Consider the following 19,596-nt stretch of genomic DNA (forward strand, 5'->3'; position numbering starts at 1 on the left):
TAAAGTAACAAACACATCTATAACTGGAAATAGGAGGTCAGGGCTTTGCGATGGCCACTCCAATACCTTGACTTTGCTGTCCTGTCCATTTGGAAGACCCATTTGCGACCAAGGTTTAACTTCCTGACTGATGTCTTGAGATGTTGCTTCAATATATCCACATAATTTTCCTCCCTCATGACGCCATTTATTTTGTGAAGTGCACCAGTCCCTCCTGCAGCAAAGCACCCCCACAACATGATGCTGCCACCCCCGTGTTTCACGGTTGGGATGGTTTCTTCGGCTTGCAAGCCTCCCCCTTTTTCCTCCAAACATAACAATGGTCATTATGGACAAACAGTTCTATTTTTGTTTCATCAGACCAGAGGACACTTCTCCAAAAAGTACGATCTTTGTCCCCATGTGCAGTTGCAAACCGTAGTCTGGCTTTTTTATGGCGGTTTTGGAGCAGTGGCTTCTTCCTTGCTGAGCGGACTTTCAGTTTATGTCAATATAGGACTCGTTTTACTGTGGATATAGATACTTTTGTACCTGTTTCCTCCAGCATCTTCACAAGGTCCTTTGCTGTTGTTCTGGAATTGATTTATACTTTTCGCACCAAAGTACGTTCATCTCTAGGAGACAGAACGCGTCTCCTTCCTGAGCGGTATGATGGCTGCGTGGTCCCATGGTGTTTATACTTACGTACTATTGTTTGTACAGATGAATGTGGTACCTTCAGGTGTTTGGAAATTGCTCCCAAGGATGAACCAGACTTGTGGAGGTCTCCTATTTTTTTTCTGAGGTCTTGGCTGATTTCTTTTGATTTCCCATGATGTCAAGCAGAGGCACTGAGTTTGAAGGTAGGCATTGAAATACATCCACAGGTACACCTCCAATTGACTCAAATTATGTTAGTTAGCCTATCAGAAGCTTCTAAAGCCATTACATAATTTTCTGGAATTTTCCAAGCTGTTTAAAGGCACAGTCAACTTAGTGTATGTAAACTTCTGACCCACTGGAATTGTGATACAGTGAATTATAAGTGAAATAATCTATCTCTAAACAATTGTTGGAAAAATTACTTGTCATGCACAAAGTAGATGTCCTGAACGACTTGCCAAAACTATAGTTTGTTAACAAGAAATTTGTGGAGTGATTGAAAAACTTTAATGACTTTAATGAAAACATTTTATGACTCCAACCTAAGTGTATGTAAACTTCCGATTTCAACTGTACATGCTAAAATCGCCATTGGCAACAGCACTGAGTAAACAGTCGGTCGTTGTATTTGTTTAACGTTTTTTAGAAAAAGTTTGGATTTCAGCAAACAAAGAAAGGCACGCAACTACAGGGGACAAACCACAGGAGGTTGGAAGCGGCACGTTAATTGGGGAGGACGGGCTCGTGACTATTATAAACGTGATAAAATGGCGCCGACAGAGAGGGCTGCCTTGCTTCTAGTCCTTAGGAAACTTTGCAGGATTTCGTTTTTTAATATATTATTTCTTACATTGTTAGCCCAGTAAATCTAAAGTGTTATTACATAGAGCCGAGAGGAACTATTGGATATCAGAGCAGCGTCAACATACCAGCACAACCAGCAGTACGACCAGGAATAAGACTTTCCTGAAGCGGATCCTTTGTTCGAACCACCCAGGGCATTTGAAATGATTCCAGAGGCTGACCAAAAACATCGCCGCCGGAGAAGAGGGAGTTGGAGTCAGACTTCGGAGGCACGCGCACACCACCCACCGCTTCAGAGTAAATTACTCGCTAATGTCCAGTCCCAAGATAACAAAGTTGACAAAATCAGGGCAAGGGTTGCTTTCCAGAGAGACATCAGGGATTGTAACATACTCTGTTTTACGGAAATAACATGGCTCTCTTGGGATATGCTGTCAGAGTCGGTACAGACACCTGGAGTCTCAGTGCATCGCACCGACAGGAATAAACATCTCTCCGGGAAGAAGAAGGGTGAGGGTGTATGTTTCATGATTAACGACTCATGGTGTAATTGTAACAACATACAGGAGTTCAAGTCCTTTTGTTCACCTGACCTAGAATTCCTCACAGTCAAATGCCGACCGTATTATCTCCCAAGAGAATTCTCTTCTGTTATTGTCACAGCCTTTTATATCCCCTCTCAAGCCGATACAACAACGGCCCTCAAGGAACATCACTGGACTTTATGCAAACTGGAAACCATATATCCTGAGGCTGCATTTACTGTAGCTGGGGATTTTAACAAAGCAAATTTGAGAAAAAGGCTACCTAAATTCTATCAGCATATCGACTGTAGCACTCGCACTGGAAAAACACTGGACCATTGTTACTCTAACTTCCGCGATGCATACAAGGCCCTCCCCCGCCCTATTTTTGGCAATTCTGACCACGACTCCATTATGCTCCTCCCATCCTATAGGCAAAAACTCAACTCAACAGGAAGTACCCGTGCTAAGGACTATTCAATGCTGGTCTGACCAATCGGAATCCACGCCCCAATACTAGAATATGTCCCGGGTAGCCTCAGAAAATAATATTGACGTATACGCTGATTCGGTGAGTGAGTTTCTAAGTAAGTGTATCGGCGATGTTGTACCCACTGTGACTATTAAAACCTACCCTAACCAGAAACCATGGATAGATGGCAGCATTCGTGTAAAACTGAAAGCGCATACCACCGCATTTAACCATGGCAAGGCGACTGGGAATTTTACAGAATACAAACAGAGTAGTCATTCCCTCCGCAAGGCAATCAAACAGGCACAACGTCAGTATAGAGACAAAGTGGAGTCGCAATTCAGCGGCTCAGACATGAGACATATGTGGCAGGGTCTACAGACAATTACGGACTACAAAAGGAAACCAGCCACGTCGCGGACACCGACGTCTTGCTTCCAGACAAACTAAACACCTTCTCTGCCCGCTTTGAGGATAATACAGTGCCACCGACGCAGCCCGCAGCCCGCTACCAAGGACTGTGGGCACTCCTTCTCCATGGCCGACATATGTAAGACATTTAAACGTGTTAACCCTTCGCAAGGCTGCCAGCCCAGACGGCATCCCTAGCCGCGTCCTCAGAGGATGCGCAGGCCAGCTGGCTGGTGTGTTTGCGGACATATTCAATCTCTCCCTATCCCAGTCTGCTGTCCCCACATGCTTCAAGATGGCCACCATTGTTCCTGTACCCAAGAATGCAAAGGTAACTGAACTAAATGACTATCGTCCCGTAGCACTCACATCTGTTATCATGAAGTGCTTTGAGAGACTAGTCAAGGATCATATCACCTCCACCTTACCTGTCACCTTAGACCAGGGGTGGGAAAACCTTTTTGCTCAAGGGCCACATCAGGATTTTGAAATTCAACGAAGGGACGGATTTTTGGGGAGACCAATTGATTGATAAAATTAAATGCTGGGGCCTCCCGAGTGGTAAAGCAGTCTAAGGCACTGCATCGCAGTGCTTGAGGCATCACTACAGACCTGGGTTCGATCCCAGGCTGTGTCACAGTTGGCAGTGACTGGGACACCCATGAGGCGGCACACAATTGGTCCAGCGTCGTCCGGGTTAGGAGAGGGTTTGGCAGGCTGAGATTTCCTTGTCCCATCGCACTCTAGTGACTTCTGTGGTGGGCCAGGCGCATGCACACTGACACGGTCACCAGGTGTACAGTCTTTCTTCCAACACATTGGTGCGGCTGGCTTCCGGGTTAAGCGGGCATTGTGTTAAAAAGCAGTGTGGCTTGGCTGGGTTGTGTTTCAGAGGATGCACGGCTCTTGACCTTCGCCTCTCTTCAACCTTCGCCTCTACTCCCCCCCCCTTGCCCTAGACCCATTTCAATTTGCTTACCGCATCAAAAGGTCCACAGACGATGCAATCGCTATCACACTGCACACTGACCTATCCCATCTGGATAAGAGGAATACCTATGTAAGAATGCTGTTCATTGACTAGCTTAGCATTCAACACTATAGTACCCTCCAAGCTCATCATTAAGCTTGAGGCCCTGGGTCTCGACCCCACCCTGTGCAACTGGGTCCTGGTCTTCCTGACGGGCCACCCCCAGGTGGTGAAGGTAGGAAACAACAACGACGAGACAGCCTACAGGGAGGAGGTGAGGGCTCTCGGAGTGTGGTGTCAGGAAAATAACCTCTGACTCAACGTCAACAAAACAAAGGAGATGATCGTGGACTTCAGGAAACAGCAGAGGGAGCACCCCCCTATCCATATCGACGGGACAGCAGTGGAGAAGGTGGAAAGTTCCTCTGCATACATATCACTGACAAACTGAAATGGTCCACCCACACAGACAGTGTGGTGAAGAAGGCGCAACAGCGCCTCTTCAACCTCAGGAGGCTGAAGAAATTTGGCTTGTCACCTAAAACCCTCACAAACTTTTACAGATGCACAATTAAGAGCATCCTGTTGGGCTGTATCACAGCCTGGTATGGCAACTGCACCGCCCACAACTGCAGGGCTCTCCAAAGGGTGGTGCGGTCTGCACAACGCATCACCGGGGGCAAACTATCTGCCCTCCAGGACACCTACAGCACCCGATGTCACAGTAAGGCCGAAAAAATCATCAAGGACAACAACCACCCGAGCCACTGCCTGTTCACCATCCAGAAGGCGAGGTCAGTACAGGTGCATCAATGCTGGGACCGAGAGACTGAAAAACAGCTTCTATCTCAAGGCCATCAGAATATTAAACATCCTGGGACCGAGAGACTGAAAAACAGTTTCTATCTCAATGCCATCAGAATGTTAAACAGCCATCACTAGCACATAGAGGTTGCTGCCTACATACAGACTTGAAATCATTGGCCACTAATAAATGGAACACTAGTCACTTTAATAATGCCACTTTAATAACATATAACAATAACATATCTTGCATTGCTCTTTTCATATGTATATACTGTATTCTATACTATCTATTACACCTTAGCCTATGCTGCTCTGACATTGCTCATCCATATATTTATATTTATATTTTCTTATTCCATTCCTTTACTTAGATTTGTGTGTATTTGGTATTTTTTGTGGAATTGTTAGATATTACTTGTTAGATATTGCTGCACTGTCGGAACTAGAAGCACAAGCATTTCGCTACACTCGCAATAACATCTGCCAACCATGTGTATGTGACCAATAAAATGTAATTTGATTTGATGATTCGGTAATGGCTGGAGTGGAATGAGTAGAATGGTATCAAATACATCAAACACATGGTTTCCTCTTACTCTATTCCAGCCATTATTATGAGCTGTCCTCCCCTCAGCAGCCTCCCCTGGGACAAACATAGGTACAAGATGGACGTTTCATATTTTTTAAGGTTTGACCTTGGGCGAATCGATATAACCGGAGCTAGATTCCACAAAGCCTAGTTTTGTCTCCACGTCGTTGATGAAGTTTATCGGAAACTTCCTTCACCATAGTGTGAAGTTTAGTTCGCTAAGTTGACCTATGACCTAAAGTAACAAACACATCTATAACTGGAAATAGGAGGTCAGGGCTTTGCGATGGCCACTCCAATACCTTGACTTTGCTGTCCTGTCCATTTGGAAGACCCATTTGCGACCAAGGTTTAACTTCCTGACTGATGTCTTGAGATGTTGCTTCAATATATCCACATAATTTTCCTCCCTCATGATGCCATCTATTTTGTGAAGTGCACCAGTCCCTCCTGCAGCAAAGCACCCCCACAACATGACGCTGCAACCCCCTTGCTTCACGGTATGATGTTCTTCGGCTTGCAAGCATCACCCTTTTTCCTCCAAACATAACGATGGTCATTATGGCAAAACAGTTATATTTTTGTTTCATCAGACCAGAGGACATTTCTCTAAAAAGTATGATCTTTGTCCCCATGTGCAGTTGCAAACCGTTGTCTGGCTTTTTTATGGCAGTTTTGGAGCAGTGGCTTCTTCCTTGCTAAGCAGCCTTTCAGGTTATGTCGATATAGGAGTCGTTTTACTGTGGATATTGTCACGACTTCAACCGAGGCAGGCTCTCCTTCCCGTTCGGGTGGCGCTCGGCGGTCGTCGTCACCGGCCTACTAGCTGCCACTGACTCTTTTTCCTCCCCCTCCTTATGTGTTGATTTGTATCACCTGTGTTTAGTTAATTGTTTATTAGTGTGGCTTTATTAGTCAGCCAGCCCGTACGCTTCTTTGTGCGGGATTGTTACATTGTAGCTTTTTGGATTTCGGGAGTGGAGATTATTATTGTGGACTGGGTTTGTTTATCGTGTCGTTGGACCGTTGTGTGACACCCAGTACGTCCGTGTTGGACATTTTGTTTGCCAGTTGGGTATTAAAGACTCAACATATTGAAGCTCCGCTGTTCCTGCGTCTGACTTCGCACCTCCCCGACACCCAGGTCGTTACAGAATCCCGCACCAACCATGGAGTCAGCAGGAGCAGCAGCCAACCCTCTCCCATCGATGGAGGAACGGGTTCTCCACCACACCACCGTCCTCCATCGGATCGGATCAGCCATGGACCAGATGATGGAGAGAATGGAGCGATGGGAGAGGAGTGGGCTCCTTTCTCCACCTTCGGCTCCCCCTCCTCAGGACTCTCCATCCCCCGGCTCCAGCGCGCTCCGTCTTACGCTCCCGAGGGATTATGATGGAGCGGCGGCAGGGTGCCAGGGGTTTTTACTCCAGCTGGAGCTATACCTGGCCACTGTTCGCCCCACTCCCTCGGGAGCGGAGAGGGTGAGTGTCCTCGTCTCCTGCCTAACGGGTCGTGCTCTGGAGTGGGCCAACGCAGTCTGGAATGGCCCGGACTCAGCGAAGGAGCACTACCCGGAGTTTACCCGTCGTTTTCGTGCCGTGTTCGACCACCCCCCAGAGGGCCGAGCGGCGGGTGAGAGACTGTTTCATCTTAGGCAGGAGAAGAGGAGCGCACAGGATTTCGCGCTGGAGTTCCGGACCTTGGCCGCGGGATCAGGGTGGAACGACAGGGCCCTTATTGACCACTACCGGTGTAGTCTCCGGGAGGACGTCCGCAGGGAGCTAGCGTGTCGGGACATCGCTCTTTCTTTGGATGAGCTTATCGACATGTCCATCCGACTGGACAATCTGCTGGCTGCCCGCGGGCGTTCGGAGAGGGTCCTGTGCGTTCCACCACCCAGCGCCCCGGCTCCCATCCCAATGGAGTTGGGAGGGGCCGCGCCTAGGGGTACCGGAGGAGGAGGCCTCCCCTGCACCAGCTGTGGTCGGAGAGGACACACGGCCGATCGGTGCTGGGGGGGTCTGTCTGGGAGTCGAGATGTCAGGCGGAACGCTTCTCGATCACCCCAGGTGAGTCAGCACCAAACTCACTCAGAACCCCCTGTTGGTCACATGTTTGTCTCAATTTTTTTCCTTTATTTTTCCCCCTCTTCCCAGCATAGGGCACTAGTCGATTCAGGTGCAGCTGGGAACTTTATGGATCGCGGACTCGCCCGAGAGTTGGGCGTTCCGCTGGTGCCGATAGATTCTCCCTTTCCCGTGCACTCCCTAGATAGCCGGCCATTAGGGTCAGGGGTGGTCAGGGAGGCCACAGTTCCCCTGGACATGGTGACGCAGGGGATTCATAGGGAACGTATCAGTCTCTTTATTATTGATTCGCCTGCGTTTCCAGTGGTGCTGGGTATTCCCTGGTTGGCCCGGCACAATCCCAAGATTTCGTGGAGACAGGGGGTTCTCCAGGGGTGGTCAGAGGAGTGTTCTGGAAGGTGTCTGGGAGTTTCCATTGGTGCCACGTCGGTGGAGAGTCCAGACCAGGGTTCCACGGTGCGCATTCCCCCCGAGTATGCCGATTTGGCAATCGCTTTCTGTAAAAAGAAAGCGACGAAATTACCACCACATCGACCGGGTAGGGATTGTGCGATAGATCTCCAGGTTAACGCTGCGCTTCCCAAGAGTCACGTGTACCCTTTGTCCCAAGAGGAGACGTTGGCTATGGAGACATATGTCGCGGAGTCTCTGGGACAGGGGTACATTCGGCCCTCCATCTCACCCGTCTCCTCGAGTTTCTTTTTTGTGAAGAAAAAGGAGGGAGGTTTGCGTCCGTGTATTGATTATAGAGGTCTAAATGCCATCACAGTGGGGTTTAGTTACCCACTACCTCTCATCGCTTCGGCGGTGGAATCATTTCACGGAGCGCAGTTCTTTACAAAACTGGACCTCAGGAGCGCGTACAGTCTGGTGCGTATTCGGGAGGGAGACGAGTGGAAAACCGCATTTAGTACCACATCGGGCCACTATGAGTACTGCGTCATGCCGTATGGGTTAAAGAATGCTCCAGCTGTTTTCCAATCCTTTGTAGACGACATTCTCAGGGACCTGCACGTGCAGGGGGTAGTTGTGTATATCGATGACATTCTGATCTACTCAACTACTCAAGCCGCGCATGTATCTCTGGTGCGCAAAGTGCTTGGCAGACTGCTGGAGCATGACCTATACGTCAAGGCTGAGAAGTGTGTGTTCTCCAAACAAGCCGTCTCCTTCCTGGGTTATCGCATTTCCACCTCGGGGGTGGTGGTGGAGAGTGACCGCATAAAGGCCGTGCGTAATTGGCCGACTCCAACCACGGTGAAAGAGGTGCAGCGGTTTTTGGGTTTTGCCAACTACTACCGGAGATTTATCCGGGGTTTTGGTCAGGTAGCGGCTCCCATTACCTCACTGCTAAAGGGGGGCCCGGTGCGGTTGCGGTGGTCAGCGGCGGCGGACGGAGCTTTCAACAGGTTGAAGGCTCTGTTCACGGATGCTCCCGTGTTGGCGCATCCGGATCCCTCTTTAGCATTCATAGTGGAGGTGGACGCGTCCGAGGCTGGGGTGGGTGCCGTGCTATCACAGCGCTCGGGTACGCCACCAAAACTCCGCCCCTGCGCTTTCTTCTCTAGTAAGCTCAGTGCAGCGGAGCGTAACTATGATGTGGGGGATCGGGAGTTGTTAGCGGTGGTCAGGGCTCTGAAGGTGTGGAGACACTGGCTTGAGGGGGCTAAGCACCCCTTTCTCATCTGGACCGACCACCAGAATCTGGAGTATATTCGGGCAGCTCGGAGACTGAACCCGCGTCAGGCAAGGTGGGCCATGTTTTTCACCCGGTTTAGGTTCACGTTGTCCTACAGACCCGGCTCCCAAAACGTAAAGGCTGACGCACTGTCTCGCCTTTACGACACGGAGGAGAGGACCACTGAGCCCACTCCCATCATCCCCGCCTCGAGGCTGATAGCACCAGTGGTATGGGAGGTGGACTCGGACATCGAGCGGGCGTTACGGGCGGAACCCGCGCCTCCTCAGTGCCCGGCGGGCCGTAAGTACGTACCGCTTGGTGTTCGGGACCGACTGATTCGGTGGGCTCATGTCCTACCCTCCTCGGGTCACCCTGGGGTGACGAGGACAGTGGGGAGCCTTCGGGGAAGGTATTGGTGGCCTACCTTAGCTCGGGACGTTAGGGTTTATGTCTCCTCCTGTTCGGTATGCGTTCAGAGTAAGGCTCCTAGGCACCTTCCTAGAGGGAAGTTGCAACCCCTCCCCGTTCCACAACGGCCATGGTCTCATCTGTCCGTGGACTTCCTGACCGATCTCCCCCCTTCTCAGGGAAACACTACGGTTCTGGTAATTGTGGATCGGTTTTCTAAGTCCTGCCGTCTCCTCCCGTTGCCCGGTATCCCTACTGCCCTACAGACTGCGGAGGCCTTATTCACTCACGTCTTCCGGCACTACGGGGTGCCGGAGGACATCGTTTCTGATCGGGGCCCCCAGTTCACGTCCCGAGTATGGAGGGCGTTCATGGAGCGTCTGGGGGTCACGGTCAGCTTGACTTCCGGTTTTCACCCCGAGAGTAATGGGCAGGTGGAGAGAGTGAACCAGGAGGTGGGTAGGTTTCTGCGGTCCTATTGCCAGGACCGGCCAGGGGAGTGGGCGAGATACATTCCCTGGGCCGAGACGGCCCAGAACTCACTACGCCACTCCTCTACTAATGTGTCCCCCTTTCAGTGTGTGTTGGGGTACCAGCCGGTCCTGGCACCATGGCATCCGAGCCAGACCGAGGCTCCTGCGGTGGAGGAGTGGGTACAACGCTCCAAAGAGACCTGGAGGGCCGTCCAGGAGTCCCTTCAACAAGCTACTAGGAGGCAGAAGAGGAGCGCTGACCGCCACCGCAGTGAGGCTCCCGTGTTTGTACCGGGGGAAAGGGTCTGGCTCTCGACCCGAAACCTACCCCTCCGCTTGCCCTGCCGGAAGCTGAGGCCGCAGTGTGTAGGGCCCTTCAAAGTCCTGAGGAGAATAAACGAGGTGTGTTATCGATTAAAACTCCCTTCCTATTATCGTATTAACCCCTCGTTTCATGTGTCTCTCCTCAGGCCGGTGGTAGCTGGTCCCATGCAGGACGGTGAGGTGCCGGAGGTCCCTACCCCCCCTCTGGACATCGAGGGGTCCCCGGCGTACACGATACGGGCCATTCTGGACTCGAGACGCCGGGTGAGGGGCCTGCAGTACCTCGTGGACTGGGAGGGGTACGGTCCGGAGGAGAGGTGCTGGGTACCGGTGGAGGACATTTTGGATCCATCTATGTTAAGGGATTTCCATCGCCTCCATCCGGATCGCCCCGCGCCTCGTCCTCCGGGTCGACCTCGAGGCCGGTGTCGGCGCGCTGCGGGAGCCGCGCGTCAGAGGGGGGGTACTGTCACGACTTCAACCGAGGCAGGCTCTCCTTCCCGTTCCGGTGGCGCTCGGCGGTCGTCGTCACCGGCCTACTAGCTGCCACTGACTCTTTTTCCTCCCCCTCCTTATGTGTTGATTTGTATCACCTGTGTTTAGTTAATTGTTTATTAGTGTGGCTTTATTAGTCAGCCAGCCCGTACGCTTCTTTGTGTGGGATTGTTACATTGTAGCTTTTTGGATTTCGGGAGTGGAGATTATTATTGTGGACTGGGTTTGTTTATCGTGTCGTTGGACCGTTGTGTGACACCCAGTACGTCCGTGTTGGACATTTTGTTTGCCAGTTGGGTATTAAAGACTCAACATATTGAAGCTCCGCTGTTCCTGCGTCTGACTTCGCACCTCCCCGACACCCAGGTCGTTACAGATATAGATACTTTTGTACCTGTTTCCTCCAGCATCTTCACAAGGTCCTTTGCTTTTGTTCTGGGATTGATTTGCACTTTTCGCACCAAAGTACATTCATCTCTAGGTGACAGAACATAGAGGTTGCTTACAATAGTACACAAGTATAAACACCATGGGACCACGCAGCCGTCATACCGCTCCTTCCTGAGCGGTATGACGGCTGCGTGGTCCCATGGTGTTTATACTTGTGTACTATTGTTTGTACAGATGAATGTGGTACCTTCAGGCATTTGGAAATTGCTCCCAAGGATGAACCAGACTTGTGGAGGTGTACCATTTTTTCCCTGAGGTCTTGGCTGATTTCTTTTGATTTTCCCATGATGTCAAGCAAAGAGGCACTGAGTTTGAAGGTAGGCCTTGAAATACATCCACAGGTGTTATGCACAAAGTACATGTCCTAACCAACTTGCCAAAACTATAGTTTGTTAACAAGAAATTTGTGGAGTGGTTGAAAAACGAGTTTTAATGACTTCAACTGTATATAGGGCAGATAATCAAGGAGGTGATGGAGTCCAGGTGAGTGTCATAATGCGCTGATGCCTGTAACGATGGTGACAGATGTGCGACATAACGAGCAGCCTGGTGACCTAGAGGCCGGAGAGGGAGCACACGTGACAGACATACTGTGGATTTGCTAAACAGTATTTTTTGAACAGTAAGGAATACTGTGAATTTGCTAAACAGTATTCTTAGAACAGTAAGAAATACTGTGGATTTGCTAAACAGTATTCTTAGAACAGTAAAAAACACTGTGGATTTGCTAAACAGTATTCTTAGAACAGTAAGAAATACTGTGGATTTGCTAAACAGTATTCTTAGAACAGTAAGAAATACTGTGGATTTACTAAACAGTATTCTTAGAACAGTAAGAAACACTGTGGATTTGCTAAACAGTGTTCCTAGAACAGCATGTGTGCTGGCATGTTGGTAACAGGCTGGGAGAGCTCAAGACTAGTGGTTGCTAGGAGAGAGAGAGAGGACAGCTGATGCTTCTCCTCCTACGCTTCAACCTTGTACACATTAATGCTTCAGCTCAGCTGTAATACATTTACACCAGCAGATATGCTTTTCCATCATATCAGCTTTGAGTATTTTGCGGGCAGCTTGCAGCTGATTAAGGCATAGAGACATCACAGCAGTACATTTACAGTGCCCCGAGTGACACTGCCATAGAGATCTATCTCTATAAACAATGTATCCACAATCATAGTTTGAACCTCAACCCATTTTCATGGTCAAACTGCATACAAATATATGTAGCATTACGTGATTTAATAGCTAGCATAATGCATCATGATATATTACATAAGGAGATTTAACTAAAGTATCCACCTTACAGTATTACATTTTGACAGAAGACAAAGTCCTCTTACAAAGTCCTGTTTCCACCATGATGTCAACTTCAATATGTGACATATGTCATATGAAAGCCCTGCTAGACTCTCATCGAGATGGATGGATGTGTGGATGGATGGATGGTTGGATTCCATCATTTCAGGCCTGCTGACCGTGGCAACAAATTACTCTGATTATTGTAAGCCTCCCAGAAAAAATAGAGGGACAGAACCATTATGAATCCTCTTAGAGGATGTTTCTGTGTATTTGTATGGAAGGCTGACAGTGTCAGACTGTCCTCTTTTTGATGGAGATATATTATATTATCTCTGTCAGTATATAGAGTACATCTGCAAAGTTTGTTGTCTGTGAAGCCTATTGTAATATATATAATTTAGCAGACACTTTTTTCCGAAGCAACTTACAATCATGCGGGCATACATTTCTACTGTATGTACATTTTGGGCGGCCCCAGGAATCGAAACCACAATCCTGGCATTGCAAACGCCATGCTCTACAATCATACAGGACAAGACTATCATCTGTCTTAATCCCAGTATTTATTTATGTTTCATACAAATTGTTCACAAAAAAAATAGGGAACAGTTAGCTAGACATTATGCATACAGTGAATATTTCAATCATAATATCTATCATCAGGTAGCTACACGTGATTCACTGTACAAAGGCCCAAAGAAAATTCCTACCTACCCTGATCAAATGGCAAGATTAGATAATAATTTCTGCAGCTTCATGATTACAAATACATCTGGATCATAATTATGGATCCCCTTGTTGAAATAGATTATGCCAAAAGATATGATATCAAAAGAGACTAGAGAGATGTTTTTCAGCCTTTGCAATTTACCTATTTCAAGAGATGGAAGTGTCTAATCTCAATCCTATAGAACATTTTTGGGCAGAACTGAAAAAGCGTGTGCGAGCAAGGAGGCCTACAAACCTGACTCAGTTACATCAGCTCTGTCAGGAGGAATCACCCAATTTATTGTGGGAAGCTTGTGGAAGGCTACCCGAAACGTTTGACGCAAGTTGAACAATGTAAAGGCAATGCTACCAAATACTAATTGAGTGTATGTAAACGTCTGACCCACTGGGAATGTGGTGAAAGAAATAACAGCTGAAGTAAATCATTCTCTCTACTATTATTCTGACATTTCAAATTCTTAAAATAAAGTGGTGATCCTAACTGACATAAGACAGGGATTTTTTACTAGGATTAAATGTCAGGAATTGTGAGAAACTGAGTTTAAATGTATTTGGCTAAGATGTATGTAAACTTCCAACTTCAACTTTATTTATTTTACTGTTTTACTGCAATGCTGTTATGGACCACTAGGAAGTTATCCCTGGGAGCAGGTTTGAGATCAGTTCCCCCTCCAGAATCACTCATAAGGACCAGGTAATAATAATAATAATAATAATAATAATAATAATAATTTGGTGGTTGCTTATACCTGTTCTATTTCACAAATGTGCAAGTGTGTATTAATACGCATGTGTGAATTGGAAATGTTTTTTTTTTTTTTGCATATCCCAACTACAGGTGTTGAATAGCTCCTAGCATCACTTGTACAAAATATACTTTATTCAACTTTTAAAATAAGAATTAATTAGCCATAATTAGACACGTTTTTTGTTGAATTTCTACATATGATTGTCCCATTGCCTTATCCATAAAATGTACTTCTAGATTTGGTTCTTGGCTGTAACAGAATGGAAGTCTAGTCGGTGGTAATATTTCCATTGAGTCAACATTTCGGACGTTTGAGAGGACAGCTCTTGTTCAGCCACATTGGTACCCAAACCTATAATTCAACTTTTTAAAAAGAGAGGATGAGGGGTAGCCTACCATCCATTTCGCTCCTCGTCACCGCTCAGCTCTTCTTTCCTCTCGCATCACCCTGTCTCACTGATGATGAGATCTATCATCAGTCAGCCAGGCAGGAGGCGGGCTCTGATCACATCCGAACGTTCAAACATAACTGACGTAGGCTATACTTCATCGTCTTTCACCTCTCAAATTATTTAAGAGATTTTTCATAATCTCTCTGATTTCTATCATTCGTTTTATTATCTTTATAATCTCATCATATTTTGTATTCATGACACGGTCGGAGATTTGACATTTTAGTTTGATATTCCAAGCAGGCGGTTGTTTAGCGGTTAGACAAGTACGTAGATTTACTCACCTATGTCAAGTCGGTATTGTTTTGACTCCCGGGAGATTCATATGAGCGCTCCGCCAGTGATCCGACCGCCAAGTCCCCTGTCCCCGGGGTCCAATGGCATATCTTTCCAGATACAGATCGGGCTGAGCCGCGAGCCTGTTCTTTTGGACTCTGTCGACTTCAGCCTCGCGCAGGTCCGGGAGATGGCATGCTCCATCGTGGACCAGAAGGTAATATCCTATCACTTCTGTAGCGTCATTCTTATTATGGATTTAGTTGGAAAACATGTAATGCACAGATATAGGCTAAGTATTAGTGATCTATTAACTTTTTCCTACATGTTTACATTCGGGTATACAGATTTCATTCCATTATATGGCGTGACATAATCCATACCACTGGTCACAGACGTCAATTCAACGTTTATTCCACGTTGGTTCAACATATATTTTATTGCAATTACGTAGAAACAAAGTTAATTCAACCAGTGAATGCCCAGTGGGATCTGACCCAGAGCCATACAGTAGGTCATGTTTGCCTAAACATGACATTTTTTGTGGTTCCATTCTGATAGGATGCGATGAACAACTCAGAAAAGTCCATGGTCATGCTTAGGCAAAATAACTATGAAGGAAATAAGTGGCTACAGTTTACACTTTTTAGACCCCCCAGTTGAGCAAGAGTAGTGGCAGCAAGGGAAAGAAATTGGTGACATGAAGTGGTTTCTGCTAGAATTACAGGGGGGTGGGCAGCTACCCCATAAATGTATTGGTCATGGAAATATATACTTACAAAGAGGGTTTAACATTAAGAGAGAGGAAAAGTTCAACATAAGAAAGGAAACGTTAACAAGCTAAGGACATTAAGAATCCAGATGTTTAATAAAGTTGTAATTGATCACTGATTAACAACATGGTAACTGTAAGGGAAAATCAAGTCTGAAATGTCAAAGTGGAAATGACAAACTTCAGAAGCCTTTTAAAACCTCAAATACTCTACAAGTTTTACATTTCCTGCATTTCAGGAATGTTCTCCTGCAACACAGTGATCAAATTAAGATCCCACATCTGTAAGTATCTCTTAATAGCTGTATGTTCACACTTTATTAGAGACTATTTTACAGCTCTTTGCTGTACTGCTGGCATGCCAACACCACCCATTTACATTTACATTTAAGTCATTTAGCAGACGCTCTTATCCAGAGACCCCAGTGCAGACTCTCAGTAGGCCTACACTTCTGGCTCTGCTAGAGTCTAGTCTATAGTGTGCTCATTAATAATGACAGGCTCAGAGGGGGAGGATGTTTAAGTTTTGACTGTGAAGGTTTATATTATAATGTACTGTACTGTAGCCTATGGATGCGTCGCTAACCCTATTCCCAATATAGTGTACTACTTTTGATCTGTGCCCATAGGGAATAGGGTGCCATTTGGGATGCGAACTATGTGTGTTGTGAGCATGGTGAGGAGTTATAGTACATTCCATGCACAGAGATCACTGACATTGTAGAACAGTTTTGAATAACAAGACAATTATCTACCATTTGAGCATGTGGCGATCACCTCCTTCCTCCATAATCATTAGGCCTGTTGTAGCCGACATGGGGTATGTATGACCATCTATTACTCCAAGATCTGAGGTCGAATAAACCCCTTTCATATCTAGAAGAAAAACACCTATTCTTTATCATAGCATCTTCTTTATAGGCTACCGTATTTTGTTTATATCTGAAAAGGGTATGGGCTAAAAAACACAGTTTGTTAAAACCCACCTGAAAACTCCCTCAAAGACAATTTTATGTAGGCCTACATATGTTGTAACTTGATAGTTTCATTTGGTGATGTCGTCTTTACCCACTGGGCACAGACGTCAATTCAACGTCTATTCTACCTTGGTTCAACGTCATTTATTTGAAATGACGTGGCAGCAACGTTGATTCATCCATTGTGTGCCCAGTGGGTATAGTCTTCCTTCATTAGTTTATTTCCATTCCAACATGATAACGTTTCCACAGGCCAAAGTTATTGTAATTGGTCATATGAGAAGTTATCTGTGACACATATAAAGTTCCTGGGTTGCACCTCTGTCATCCTCTGAAGCATGGGTGTTAAAATGTAGGCTTTTGTTGTTGTCTAAGGGTTACAGTAGTAATACTGACATGACACTAGAAAGCAGAAACACCGTCTGTCCCAGGGTTATTAGTGTGTGTGGGAAAATGACACTAAATTCTTAATTAAGTAAGGCACAAAATATATATGAACTACAGGAGGTTGTACCTCAACACCTTGTTGTAGACACGTTGTATCACAGAGAGAGGTTCCCTCTCGTGTATAGATGCTCAGAAACACTTAACACTAATTTAAATAGTACGAAGGGAGGTGAGATCTTAAATATGTGTGTGTGTGTGTGTGTGTGTGTGTGTGTGTGTGTGTGTGTGTGTGTGTGTGTGTGTGTGTGTGTGTGTGTGTGTGTGTGTGTGTGTGTGTGTGTGTGTGTGTGTGTGTGTGTGTGTGTGTGTGTGTGTGGTGTATAAAGTGACAAACCTAACAGTATGCAACAGGGCCTAGACAGTGTGGATTATGAGAAAGTAAGTTTGATTTCACATTAACATGTCCTGGGATGGATCAAGTTGACTTTATAGAAGTTAAGATTTGGCCCTAAATGCCTAGAATTAGTAATCAAATTGCAACTTAACTAAAAGCTAGTTTGGCACCATGATTGGTCTCTCCAGGATAAATTGGTTGCATCGAATGTTTGACAAATTCAAGGTCCAATCAAAGTTTACAGCACTACTCTGGCAGCTCTCTGGGTCTTCTTTGCCAACTTAAAGAATTCTGGTGTGCCGATTAGAATGTCTATTTATAGATCAAAGTATAGAGATAATCTTACTGTGGCAAAGAGAGAGTTAGATCATTTAAGGGCAATGATGACATTGATAGTCATGTCCAAAGATACGTTTCTTGAAATGGTCTTGTTATAGCTTAGATGGACATGTCAATAACCTTCAATAACTGTCTGTCTGTCTGAAACTGATACTGATACTGATTCAGACAGTGAGTGCAGTTACATGCACAGAATAATGTGATTATTGTGTGTAGTCAGATTAATATAATAGTTAATTAAAACGATTGCATGCTTTGCAAGAAGAACGATTTCCCTAATAATCCTGTTTACATGGACACATTGGAAATCAGGCTACCTGATGATACTGCCAATCAAAATAAACATTATACCACAGTGAACATGTTATTTTTGGGAAGCATATTTGATTCTGAGTTCAGACATATAAAGTTTATATTTGATTCTGAGTTCAGACATATAAAGTTTATATTTGATTCTGAGTTCAGACATATAAAGTTTATATTTGATTCTGAGTTCAGACATATAAAGTTTGTATGTGAAGACGACTGGTAAGATGCGTACATTGTTGTTCTGAACTTCACTGGCGCTAAAGAGGGAGGCTCTCGGCTGGTGCTAGCACATGTGCAGATCAAATACACCGCTGGAATGACGATTAAGGTGTTTACATGTCTTAATAATTCAAAAGATTGCTCTGAAAACTAGGTGTTTTAATCGGCGTGTGCTTACTTCGATTTTCACCTTACGCCAATTAAGATAAGCAGAGTAAGGTGTTTATATGACTATTGTATAATCTGCCTCCTGCCATAATGAGTTTAATTTTGAATTATTAGTGTGCATGTAAACATACTCACTGTAAAGCTCTGCCTTTCAATTATGTTGTGTGGTTTTTATTACAGTTATAAAATGACATGCGGAACGAAGATTTACAGTAGTAATCTGTAGTTAAACAAACAGAGATACAGATGTAGAAACTTAATTTGAGCCAGTTTCTTACAGCAGGAAAATAATCCCGCAGCAAAAGGAAATGTTAATTATTATTATAATTAATGGACATTTTTGTGGGGGTTGATATATTTTTCGTAAGGGAAAATCAAATCTGAAATTTCAAAGTGGAAATTACAAACTTCAGAAGCCTTTTTAACCAGGAAAGTTATCCTGCAACAGTTTGATCAAATTAAGATCTGTATAGTATGCAGATGTAGGTGTCCATGATGTATATCGGATTGTCGTGTCATCCTCCACCTAACATGCAAGTCCTGATCCAAATAAGATCTTGCAACCATGAACCAGCATAACCATTACTATTGACATGACATGTATTAGTGTTGAACAGTCCTTTAATAAATTCACCTGATGTTGGACAGAGAAACGAGGACGGGCAGTCACCGCCTTGACCTCTTCATTACTTCTTCAACCAGGGTCCTGGTTCCCATCAAAAGGCTGTCTAATAGACCTTTAACAGGCCATCACATTGGAATCCACCAGAGCCAAGCGTTATCAGGACTAATGAAAAGGATGGTGCCTTTGTTTGAAGTTTTACCACCTTTTTACATTACCGCTCTTTACAGCACTTTTCATTCAAGTGTCCTTATTAATCAGTTGGCACCATGTTAGTTCCTCACAGGAAGTGCTAACTTCCTTGTTCAGTCTGTGTCAGTCCATAAGTAGAGCTGTGATGGGAGCTGTGATGACTACATAGACTCAGCATCCATCCCACAAGTCCTTCAACCAACCTCAACCTTCCATCACAATTCTTCTACTTCTTCTTCACACCAAGCTTTCTTTATTTCTTCACCCACTATAATAACCACTCATATTCAACACTGGGATGCTCTCATAAATTCATAGTGTTGTGAATATGGTTTGAGAAACAGAAGTAATGTATGTTATGTATTTGGAGATAAAGATGGTGATTTTTATATCATGATGATAGCCAGTTCTATTTCCCTTTTTCGCTACGACTGTATGGTATACATCTGGTAGTTTTGAACTTTCATCCCTGGTGTTATACAAATGAGAAACATTAAACAAACATTATCAAGTTATAGTTTACTGTACGTGTCCCCAAGATGAAATTAATTAGCAAAATTATTACATTCTGTG

At 45.5% G+C, this 19,596-nt stretch overlaps 1 protein-coding gene across 1 annotated transcript in view; it reads left to right on the forward strand.

Moving 5' to 3' along the window:
- Positions 1-14,371: 14,371 nt before the first annotated feature.
- LOC139563626 (serine/threonine-protein kinase D1-like) overlaps positions 14,372-19,596 on the forward strand; it is a 43,280-nt gene continuing 38,055 nt past the window's right edge. Inside the window, exon 1 of the mRNA XM_071382463.1 lies at positions 14,372-14,861. Coding sequence (XP_071238564.1) covers positions 14,655-14,861 — 207 coding nt within the window. The 5' untranslated portion in view covers positions 14,372-14,654. The remainder of the gene's footprint in view (positions 14,862-19,596) is intronic.

The sequence above is a fragment of the Salvelinus alpinus genome, chromosome 34, assembly GCF_045679555.1.
Source record: "Salvelinus alpinus chromosome 34, SLU_Salpinus.1, whole genome shotgun sequence".
Taxonomy (NCBI): Eukaryota; Metazoa; Chordata; class Actinopteri; order Salmoniformes; family Salmonidae; genus Salvelinus; species Salvelinus alpinus.